The following is an 11,944-nucleotide window of genomic DNA, read 5'->3' as shown; positions in this document are numbered from 1 at the left end:
AGAACAATGAACATATAAACAACTTTCTAACATAATGTGTAGTTTTAAGTGGGGTGAAAAAGCCTGGGACTGCAATATATATAAGCATAAATAATGCTGTACACCCAGTAAAATAGGTGGAAGATTATATCCATAAAAGACAGATTACTCAGAAACTGGACCTACTAAGGCAATATATTTATCTGAATATTTCATGAGAAAAGTTTAATTTAAATGCTTCATAAAATGTGAAAATGAAAATTTGAAATATTTTTATAAGTAATTTTACATATGCATAGATAACCAGTGACGAAGTTGAAGAAGAAAAGTCCTCCTCGCACAGTTTACCTTTCCACAGGCTGTAGACTTCCTATCCGGGCCTGCAGCCGTCAGTGTAAACTTCATGTTTGCTCCACTGAGTCTCTATTCCACCTAATGATTCAGGTATTTGCTATATTGGCCTTCTTCCTGTCACTACTCATTTTTCCCCCTGGTTCTTCCTCTAATCTGCCTACTTCTGTTTCTGGTACAGTTTCTTGAGTATCTTCTAGAACCTTTTGTTGGCACTGTGATCTCTCCTTTCCAGCCCCAATAATGGCACCAATAATCAGACTTAAAAATACTATTAAAAGAAATAAGGCAAATAAGTACACCATCCTGGAAAGGCCTTTGCTTTCATCTTCATTCTCACAACCTCTGCCAGAATTACTACGAGAAACACTGTGACTTCTGCTTTCATCTTCACTTGGATTTCCATCATGTGGCTTTCCAGGAGGGCCACTGTCCACGCTACCCCCATTTCCTGCAGCTTTGCAGTCAGGGGGTGCATAGCCAGCCTCACAATGACAGTGCCTTAAATTGTTGCAGACTCCTCTCCCATTACACATTTCATTAGGTTCACAGTCGTAGTGGAGCACGGCATGATCAGTGCAGGAGTAATTCATGCAGACTTTGTGTGGGGCACAAAGAGTGCCGTTGTGCGCCTCTCCATCATCGGGGATGTCAGTCATGTTATAGGCATCCATGCTCCAGCACCAGTCATCTTTGTGAGGTACCTGGATCAGAGTATGGTGGGGTTTGATTGCTGGTATCCGTCTAATATTTGTACATATAAGTTTCCCACAAAATATATGATCATCAGAGCAATTAACATACTTTGTCCTAGACGAGGCCCACAAGCCACAGTTCCCGAACCGGTCTCCTTTGGTGTTCATGGAAATATAACAGTGTTCTGGGGCAGACCTTGCAGGGGACCCATATATATCCACACATTGATTATCAGGGTTCTTACACCGGCCGCCAAAACAATAGTGAATTCTGTCACACGCTGTGCCATCTTGCTTATAGCGGTCTATGGGGCATTCTCCGGAGGTACCATCACAATATTCAGGGAGGTCACACTCTCCAAGAGCAGGACGACACATGAATCCCTTATGTCTCAACTGGCAATCAGAACAGCATAGTCCATCACTGCACTGTGCATGCTCCTTCAGCCTACATGTTTGGTCACAGCACCGGTGATCACCACAGTCAGGTCCGCAGTCACACTCCTCATTGTCCTCCAACACACCATTTCCACACTCTGCATTCCTACGCAGGCGATGTTGGGGCCGAGGCTTGTTAAATAGGCAGCCCCCTTTGTGTTCCCGGAGGAACTGGTAGAAGTAATCAGAGCTGCAGTTGCTGAAGCCACCTTCTTTGGTGATATTTTCACGCATGAGGCACAAGCGTTTATCTCTACAAGCGCAGGCCGAGTGGTCGTGCCGAATACCCAAGTTGTGCCCAAGCTCATGGGCCATGAGCGCTGCAAACAGGAGGACGTCTTCATGATGGAAGGACTCAACGGCTGCCGCAAAGCCACTTGAACAGGCACCACTGAGAAATGCCTGTCCCACGTCTCCTTCAGGACGATGCCCGACGATCATGTGGGCAACATCGTGCTTCACACGACGGGAGAGCTTCTCCTGTCTCCAGCTGTTGAAATTCCCGAGTGTAACTTGCAAGTCCGCCGCGACTTCTATGAGGTCCCCCTCGGTCCAAATCTCCATTCCAGCCAGCACCACCTCTGTGTTTATCCCCCTGGTGAAGCTGTTGGCCAGAGCGGTGATGTCCATGACCCTCTGGACTGTCTCACTGACGTCACTGCCCCACATTTGGAACCGCTGGTTGTTGACCACGACAAACATCTCCACGTACTTGGTGTGTGACCAAAAGGAGGACGGTGCCCGTGGACTGTGAGGCTTCCTGCTCCCCTGCTGCCGGCTGGCAGGCGCCACTTGGCTGCCTTTGGAAGTGACCCCACAGGAGACTCGAGCTTGGTGTGCCATCGTGTACAACACATGTTCAGAGCGTTTCGAAGTGTCCTTGGGCTTAATGCCATAGGGTTTCCCCTCCTTAATCAGGATGCCCCTGAGGCCTGAACAGGTGTTGAGAGAAACAAAAGAACCCGGGACTCCTTCTATGTAGCCTTCATAGTGACAGTCATGTGAGATGAAAGGCATTTCTTGCCCCAGGACGCCACCGTGGTAGCTGAAGACTGGAAAGTTCTTCACAAAACAGTCTCTCTTCGCCTTCAGGTGAATCATCCATTCCTGGCCCTGCATTAAGAGCATATAGGATGTGTCTTTCACTGGGGTGTTCCTTTCCTGAACAGTCAGCCGCCTGGGGATGACTATTTTGTAGGACGTGTAATATACAGATCCCAGGTCACAGTACATGCTTGGCAGGAAAATCACCAACAGCAGCACAATCCCCAATCTGACACACGAGGGTTCTGGCACTTGCCCCAGCCTCAAGTTCCTCTTCTGCTGAGCCCAAATCTGAAACTTTACCTTACCCTCTTTCGAGGCCCCTTGGTTTTTCCATGATGACAGTATAGAGGCAGGGGGTCTCAAAGAGGCTGCCACTGAAACAGCCATTGTGAATCAGTTGGCACTGCAGGGCTTCCGTCCTACAGCAGCAGCTCTGCCTAGCATGTTGAGCCTCAGAGACTCAAGTATCAGCCCCAGATCTGGGCTGGCTCCCTTAGGGATGGATGGCTGCTGTCCAGCTCTTGGGTTACAGACTTAGGGACTGTATTTCTACTTGCTCTTGGCCTTTTCTAGTTCCCTTACCATATGACTTCCTTCCAACAGCAGTAGCTTTAACGTTCCTTGGGTAAGTTCCCTTTGTCCTCACAGAGAGATGCCATGTGGGCAGACTGTAATGATCCAGCCAGTACTATAACTCGGGCAACTTATCCTTATTCTCAACCCAGGCCACACTACTCCTGATATCCGTTAATCTGTTCATTCTTTGAAATCCAACATTCTGGCAGGAGGTTGGGGGGAGGGGACAGGGATCCTTTGGGGACCTCTGAACAGGACAAAATTCTCTGTTGCCCATGCCTCCCGTCCCCATTTCTGTAGCATTCAGGATACTGTTTCGCAGCCCAAGCCTCCTTTGTCAGCCTTTGTTCATTACACATTCAGTTTAGACATTTTATATCTGCATATAAACATATTTTTTCTGCTATGAAGTTTTCCTAATGCACATATTAAGTGACAAATGAAATGAGCTCAGTTTGGGGCGCCTGGGTGGCGCAGTCGGTTAAGCGTCCGACTTCAGCCAGGTCACGATCTCGCGGTCCGTGAGTTCGAGCCCCGCGTCAGGCTCTGGGCTGATGGCTCAGAGCCTGGAGCCTGTTTCCGATTCTGTGTCTCCCTCTCTCTCTGCCCCTCCCCCGTTCATGCTCTGTCTCTCTCTGTCCCAAAAATAAATAAACGTTGAAAAAAAAAAAAATTAAAAAAAAAAAAAGAAATGAGCTCAGTTTTACCATGGAAATATGTAAGTGAGGAGGATCAACATTCAGTTCCTCCCAACAGACCCAACACAAAAAGAAACTAGGTAGGTATCTAGTTACCATTTCACCAAGAAAATAAAAACTGGAGTCTGTAAGAATTTTTTTGAAGATTTCTTCACTCTTTTCACTAAAATTGAACTGTACTGTCTGTGTAAGTCTTTGGATTTGGTTTTGTGTCAATTTCCTGGGGTATTTTGCAGTACAAAATCAAAAGGGAGAAAAAGCACTATCTATCCACATTCTTTGCATAGTTATTCTCCTGTGCATTCTAAGATGAACTAAAGTAAGACCATACATATTTTATCTTGCATAGAAATAATTTTATATCAAGTCAAACATTTACAATATAAAACCTTTGAAGTAAGGGTTATGACTACAACTAACACTCAACAATGGAGATATGCCCTATCTAGTTCAAAAAGGAATGGTTCGGTACCACAAGATCTCAGATGTGAGCAGGAGAGCAGGTCACCTCAATTATATTTAATTCCTAATACAGATGATAAAATTTATCATTAGCATCTGGCATCATTAGCATCTAGCAAATATTAAGAAATTTATAGCAAATAAGGTAAGATGATTTCTAGCTAGATTTCTTCTTTTATTTTATATAAGAGAAGAAAGCCTCTTCAAATTATATAATTTGGAAATTAATACAAACTTAAGGTATTTCCCTGTATTTTAACCAAACATGTAGGACAAATTGAGTCATTTTGTGGGATAAAAGAACCAAATCAATAATAAAAGAACACTACTACTTTTTAAATAGAAATATAATTAAAGCTAACTGTATCCAGGTTTTCAGTTTTTAAATTGAAACACATTTTCTTTAATACATACACATATACGTGTTCACAAACAAGGTCTGATTTAGATCATTTGAGTTCTTTAACCAATAATCCCTTCAATTTGTTCTTTCTCACCTGAATACAACAAACTCTTCTTAAAAAGTTATCTAGAGAAAAAAATTTTTTCACTTCTTAAGTAGGCTCCATGCCCAATGTGGGGCTTGAACTCATCACACAAGATCAAGAGTGGCACACTCCACTGATGAGCCAGCCAGGTGCCCCTAAAAAGCGTACCTATTTCTAGCTTTAAAAAGCTAAAAAGCTATCCTCCTATGTTTCAACAGGTATCTGACAGGTATTTTCCTATGCTTATACACTTAACCGGAAAGATAACACAAATTGTTTTACATCAAGCAGATTTATAACTATGTTAAAGTCTATAGGCATTTGAGTGGTAAGTAATGGTTTTGGTTAAACAGAGGGTTAGCAAATCATGTGGGAAAACTGGAGACTCCAACCTCCTGCCTACAAGAACTGTTCTTACAATGTGAACTGCCTGCAGGTAGAGGCATTTAGAGGTAGGAAGAGACAAAGCTGATTTTGTTTCACATCCAGTTACATGTGAAATTTGCTTTATTAGGAAACCTGACTGGCATACCAAAACAGAATTTGCTACTGGCCTACAAACCCCACAAACGAAATTCCACTTTGAAGACCACAAACAGTGCTGCGTCCTTTGGGAACTACTGTTCTGTCAGGGGTCCAAAATAAGACCCACTTTTGCATTACAACAGCTAGACTGTCCTCCAGGGTATTCACCAGCTTCCAGCATGGAGCTCTCTCATGTGGGCATATGTGGACGCAGCGCTTCTTTTGGGGGCCAGATTAATTCGGCCCGGTGTGACTAAAATGTGGGCAACTGTTGCTTAGAGTAAAAGGAAGCACTATTGTGGATGTCCTTTTAGATCATGCCTAAAATTCACCACATGCTAAAGGAAAAAAAAAAAAAAAATCATCCAGAGCCTTTGGAAGGTACCCTAATAACAAATAGAGAAATTAATGGTAGACTGGGCATACCAGTATCTACTCTGAAAAAAAAGAGTAACAAAGTTAACTATGGCCTTCCTTCCTCCAACCAATACCTCTGCCCTGAGAAAAACAACAGGTGAACATTCATTCTGTTCTTCTAGAAATAAGTGCAGCATTTTTCCTGATTGCAGTAAGCGATTTGTAAGACTGCATTTCACTAAAAAAACAATAACTTAATTCAACCCTTAATTCAACTCTCAGCTAAGTCTTCTGGTCAATAAATAAGAAAACATTTTGTTTTTCTCTGCTGCCTAACTCTTCGATTTTGCCGTATTTAAAAGCACTGAATTCTCCTTACAGGGTATCCATTTACAACAGTTACCAGTCACCTAAGATTAGGGAGCCTTACCGTTAAAAGTATCTATTACCCAATATGACAAGGTAATCCTTATAAGATGCTTTGTGTTTTTATCATGTATTTCCAGTCAGTCACATACATGTGATGCATACTAACCAAATGTCATCCTGAGGACATGCTCAGCAAAGTGGACAAATCATAAGAAAAGAAGTGAGCTCTGTGAGGTCAATTTTGATCAAAGAGAATGTGACAGGACAAAAGTGAAGAATTGCACCTGCGACCATCTTCCTCTGCTCTATGAATTGGAGTTTGCCTGTTAGCCCTTCTATTTACCAACACAGGCACCCGCCAAAAACTGCCAAACACACAAACAAATAACGGTTTGTTATGGAAGCTCGTGTGCACAACAGAAAAAAGCATCCAGCCTTATTTTCCATTCAAACAGTTGATCTCTGGCCGAAAACCACCCTTCCTGAAAATGAAGGGCACTGAACGAAATAGACGTAGCCTGGGGATGCCAACACGAAGCGCAGGCTGAAATATCAGAGAGTAAAAGGGCAGCTTTAGAAGAAAAAACTGGACCATTTTAGATGCTAATCCAGTAGTCTAGTTTACATGATATGTAACTTTCTCAGAAAAATTATCGGATAAAAAGGGCCAGGAGAACAGAAAAACGGAAGCAGCAGCAACAGAGCTTGGTGAGGCCTGTGGGGAAGGGAAGGGGACTGAGCAGGACCTTAGAGGAGCAGAATGAAGCTCTGGTTCTACATGAAAAGAATAAACTCGAAATCTCGTTAGACGTAAGAAACCCCCCATACCTTTGAAAAGATCTGACCCAAAAAAAAAGAGAAATGTTACCACTTTTCTCTAAGGAATTAGGGACAAGAGAAATGAGGCCTCAGCTCCTTGCCTCTTCTATCATGGGAGTTGGCATCCTGCGGGTTCCAGCAGGCAGTCTGCAATATGGATCCACAAAAATTTGTTTGGCACCAGAGCTAATCTACCGATGGTGCAGAAAGCAAATACACAGGGTGAGTGAGACCAGATTCCACAGTACTTGATTCAAATGTTTACTGAACAGACAGGTCAGTATCGTCGGCCCTTTGTCTATCACTGACAAATGGTTTTTGTATACTTTATTACAAATAAAACAATCTTGTTGACAATACCATCTATCATCTTACAAACATATGAGAAAACAGTCCTAGAGTAATAGTATATCTCTAGGAACTGAGCTTTTCTTACAAACAAATGAACTATACTATGAGTAAGTTCTGTATTTAAATCTATACAGCGTCTTTAAGTAATGTGGAAATGAAATTATGATTTATTAATTTACATAAAAATTATTTTATACATTAAAGAATAATTTTTCAAATTGTTAAAAAAAAAGTCTGAAGCCGTCATTATTGGGATTCATGGGACATGGTTTGTTCTTCTATCACTTGCTTCACAATTTCTGCCAGTTTTAGTCGATCCACTTTATCTGTGAATCCACGACCTGAAATGCACAAAAAAAAAGGTCAGTCTCGAAATGTTTGGAGTGAGATTGTTAACAGGGATCCAGTAAGGTACCTAAGGGGTGTGAGACTGGGGCTCTGCAGTGTGGAATCTGCAGCACAAAGTTCATCTGAACTCTGGAAAGCAAGTGAGAGGGCTGGACGTCCATGCCTGTGCAGTTAAGCAGGACTAACCCCATCCCAGAGTACTCCACTCACTTTCTAGCCTCACTTCCCCTCAAAATAGCCCCAGCTCAGCCCCCAGACATCCTCCATGTTCCACATGTAATGACTTCTCCGCGTTCATGGAGAAAGGGAGAAGTAAGTTTCCTACCATTCCAACTGAAGCTTTGCAGAGTATCTCTTAGGAGTTTGCATTCCCGGTTATACTTCCAAGCCTCCTGCATTACTTCATTCAGCTTTTCATCTTCATTCTCTCCTATTAATAAAGATGAAGAAGAAGTTGCGTTTTCCTGTGGCATCATGGGATGTGAAGTGTCAGAGACGGAAGGACATGATGTCCAGCTTGTTGAGAAGTGGTGAGTTAAGGGGCAAACTTTCACAGACACTGTTGTTACTACTAGTCCCTACCTTACATGGAGGCCACTTCTGGGCTCTGAACTCTTATTCTGACAGCCTCACACAACTCCTCTCGTGGCCCCAGGGTCTTAGCACTGGGGTATGGGAAACAGGCAGAGTCAGACTCTGCTGCTGAGCAAGAATACCTGGTTAACCTAAGAGACCAAACGACGAAGGGAGAGCAAGGCTGAGGGGACCACCTCTTTGTCCTAGGCTCATTTCTTACTTTGGAAGCCGCGGTACACCCTGGGAGTTCTCTTAAAACCCAAGAAATCTAGATGGTTTTCTGGTCTACTACTTGAAGCCTCTCATTCATCTGCTGAGGAGAGTCCATGACACCCCAGTGAGTGTATTAAAAGAAAGCTGTCACTCAAAAGGAGACATGCACGAGTCACACTCTGCCCATGATACAAGTAGCAGCAGGGGTCACTTCTGAACTTGGGAGGTATTCTCTTTATATCCACAAGTTAATGACGGCCTTGTACTCTAAACGCTCCAGAAACGTTCCTGACCTTCACAAGCTGATCCTGACCCTGTCCCCGTTTTCCGTTCTCCATCTTCTATCCTGTGCCCTCGTTAACAAACTAAGAAAACACTAAACTGCATGCTGCACCAGACGCGGGCAATTATACGTCAACTAGCAGTTTCACAGAAAACCAAAAGAGGGACGAAACTTACCACCTTTCTGAGTTCCCACTGCCTTCTCTTTTTAGTGGGCACAGATTTATACATATATAAAATTACATAATAATTTATATAAATTTATAATTTAAATAATTTGTATAATTATTTTCTTACAACACAAAGATGAAACAGACAGCCTCAAGTTAAACCACTCCTTCTGTCATGTGCATGTGAGCACGTGCACACACACACACACTCACACTCACACACACGGAACATTGGTAAATGGCGTGACCTTTACCAGCCTGGGGGAGAATACACTGAGCAATCACATCTCGGAGCTTTTCCAAGGCAACATTTGAATCCTCGGCTCCATTTTCACGGTCGTGGATATAAACACCGTCCTTTGGCTTGGTGCTTTAAAAGTTTGGGAGAGAGGTAATAACAAGGTGAAACCTCAAAAACCAACTCTCCACAGCTGTTTACTCTAAAGATAAGGCAGCACATTTTTCAGATAAATGATTAACTATAGAGTGTCTCCACCTCCTCATGCTATTTAACAAGCCATCCTTTCCACCCTCTTAAGAGGTAGGAAAAGGGCAGACCCCTGGCTGACCTCTCCCAATCCTGCACTCAGGCACACCAACCATGGAGAATCCACAAAATAAGCTTAGTTACCCGAGTAATTTCCTTTTTCTCAGAATGGGGTTGTTCACAGAGTGCAGGGGTTTGAGGCTGACTTTCAGATCCTGGATTCTCATGTTGGCCAACTGTTCTGCATGAGCCTGCTGGATTCCTGCAACCACCGCCTGAATGTAAACACTGTCATCAGTTTTCACACTCACTTCAGGGCACCTAAAGAGCCAATCTAAGAGAGTAGGAAGGAGAAGCTCAAAGAACTAAGAAGGTAGTTTCACTGTTATGCTGGCAGTATACAAATTTTGATAAGCCAGAGCATTCTTCCCCACGGATTGGCAAGCCCAGGGAATACCAGGCAAACCAAGGGCCATACAACAGCTAGCTCTTCTTCCCTGCGTGTGGACAGAAATGCAAGTAAGAAGTGCTAACAAGACTTATGTTCACAGTCACTGGCAAGAGCAAGTGTAAAGAGAGGCATTCGTGGCCATCAGGGGAAAGGCTGGTAAGCTGCTGCCTGAGAAGTCTCCTGTAGTGGCATTTATTCACTGCCCCCACAGTGTAGACAATCATTTCAGCCCTGATGGCTCAGAACCCCAACTACTTCATACGATAAGCATGGTAGACCACAGAAACTGATCTATAAGCCAGTCAATTAATTTACAATGAGAAATAACTGTCAATGGAGTCTAGAACTTTTGAAGTCTGTGTCTTTGTGACCAGTGCCAGCTCCTACTATGGGCAGACCAATTAAGGAAGATAAATAATCAGCAGAAAGCTTTCTAAGAACAAGATGATCCCATGTTTATATTTTTAAACAGGCCAAACTGTGAGTGTGTGTGTGTCTCCACAAAATAAGATCAGTAAGGATACATTAAGCCATAGATTACCTCATCTCTGAAGGGTGAGACTGAGGCCAGGGGAATGAAAAGGAATTTATGCTTTTTATTTTATATACCTCTGTACTATTTGAATTTCAACAATAAAATTTGATAGTTTTAAAAAGTAGTTCCCTGTTAAGCATGCAATTATATCAGGTAGAGTTTGAACTCATTTAAGGGAGCTATAATAGCTGGCCTTGGCTAAACTCCACTGGATCCTCACATCACCCTTATCAGTGATGGCCCAATCAAAAAGATGAGAATAGCTCAAGGTTGTCAGCTCAGACTCCATCTCCTAGGCAGGGCTTAGATGGACACTATCCAACATCTATATATGTGGCCATTTTTCTGCACTTCAGAGTTAGCCAACCTACATCATGACCCCATTATTTCTTCAAAAATGGGAATATATGGTCTGTCACCTTGCAGTTCCATCTTAGAGGCCTAGGGGCCACTCTTTCTCATTGAGAAGATTCTGCATATCCATATTTGGCTTCATTATACACTAAGTCTAAAGTAACTCCAGAAAGCAATCTTATTTCTTCAATCCCAAGATCTTGAGGAAAGCCACACTATAACCCCCATGTGCCGATTTAAATTATCTCAGGATTTTGGACTGATCAAACCAATTCTGGACGACTGGGCATATTTAAACCAGGAGGACAACGACACAAAATCAGATATGGCAAAGAACTCTGTTCTTTCCAGCTCTTTCTTTCCCATACTTCACCAAAACTAAGGGAAGACTGAAAATTTTTTTCCTATTATTCCCTTACCCTTCCTCACACTTCAACCCCGTGCCTTCTAACTGGGTAAAACTCACGTCTACATCACTGCCTTTACCTCTCAACTACACTATAGTCCCACACAACACATCTCATTCATTTACATGTCCGTCTAAACAGTATCTAAAATCTAAGAGACTTGCCTTGACCTAAACCAGTTTTGTTCCTGATTTCCCTCTATTTGTCAATGGTATCACTAGATATGACACCCATTGTCCCCTTAATATCTACTAAGTCATCAAAAACTATAGAAATTTGTCTTAGAAAATATTGAGTCTATTCATATGTCTCTACTTCTCTGCTCCTAGAGTTGCCCCTCAGCTTGCAGATGACTGCAGAAGTCTTAGGTTGGCAAGTCTGCAAGTCTGGCTGACCATCCCTAAATACCTTCCCTGTGGCAAATATCTTCCCCCAAATTTACAAAGGCCCCTCAGTTATGCGCTACTAAGACTTAAGCTCCTCTGTGTACTTTCAAAGCCTGGCCCTGCCACAGATGTCTCCCGGACTTCCCATTAATAAGCTAGGTGATTTTTCCCACTCAGGCACTTCGGTCTGTAATTGTTTGCTCCTGGTGTTCCCCACACTTGGGCACTTATGCTATCTGCTCACATTCTTTGAGGCAGCTCATGGCTAAACCCATGAACCGGTTAAAAACTGCCATGCAGTAATTAAAATATGGGAGGGTTGCCTTCTCTTTGGGAACTCTTCCCTAGTTACACCCCTTCAAAGATGTTCTCTTTTTCTGAATTCCCACAGCATTCATAGAAAATGTAGCATGCAAAGCTCTGATGTCTGAAATGTTCCCTCCCTGTTTCAGGTAAATTGGTCTTTCCAACCAGGCTTGTTTAAACCCCTCAGGGGAAGGGAGGGTGTCTCACAGTACTATGTGCCCCTCAACCCCACAGCACAAATATGAAGGATTTGGGTTTTCCTTTAGTGTGTATT

General features: G+C 43.0%; 2 protein-coding genes across 3 annotated transcripts in view; both read right to left on the bottom strand.

Annotated features, from left to right (window-relative positions):
* Positions 1 to 419: 419 nt before the first annotated feature.
* LOC124518487 (disintegrin and metalloproteinase domain-containing protein 1-like) lies at positions 420 to 2,897 on the bottom strand. Its single transcript, XM_047088500.1, has one exon. It carries the CDS (start codon positions 2,895 to 2,897, stop codon positions 420 to 422), a length of 2,478 nt encoding a protein of 825 aa, XP_046944456.1.
* Positions 2,898 to 7,049: 4,152 nt separating this feature from the next.
* The window catches only part of MAPKAPK5 (MAPK activated protein kinase 5), a 42,741-nt gene continuing 37,846 nt past the window's right edge, over positions 7,050 to 11,944 (bottom strand). Inside the window, exons 11-14 of one of the 2 annotated variants that reach the window (XM_047088123.1) lie at positions 9,376 to 9,506; positions 8,993 to 9,114; positions 7,829 to 7,933; positions 7,050 to 7,496 (exon numbers count right to left, since the gene is read on the bottom strand). In XM_047088123.1, the coding sequence (XP_046944079.1) occupies positions 7,402 to 7,496; positions 7,829 to 7,933; positions 8,993 to 9,114; positions 9,376 to 9,506 (453 nt within the window). In that variant the 3' untranslated portion in view covers positions 7,050 to 7,401. The remainder of the gene's footprint in view (positions 7,497 to 7,828; positions 7,934 to 8,992; positions 9,115 to 9,375; positions 9,507 to 11,944) is intronic. The other variant, XM_047088124.1, reaches the window with a different exon arrangement.

Source organism: Lynx rufus, unplaced genomic scaffold, assembly GCF_022079265.1.
Source record: "Lynx rufus isolate CCGP_SWC_20201006 ecotype Redwood Valley unplaced genomic scaffold, mLynRuf1.p SCAF_24, whole genome shotgun sequence".
Lineage (NCBI taxonomy): Eukaryota > Metazoa > Chordata > Mammalia > Carnivora > Felidae > Lynx > Lynx rufus.
Note: the sequence above shows the minus strand (reverse complement) of the source record. Positions and strands in the feature narration are given on the sequence as shown.

Excerpts from the sequence above, each read along its gene's own strand:
- LOC124518487 (XM_047088500.1), bottom strand. The coding sequence starts at position 2,897 with ATGGCTGTTTCAGTGGCAGCCTCTTTGAGACCCCCTGCCTCTATACTG.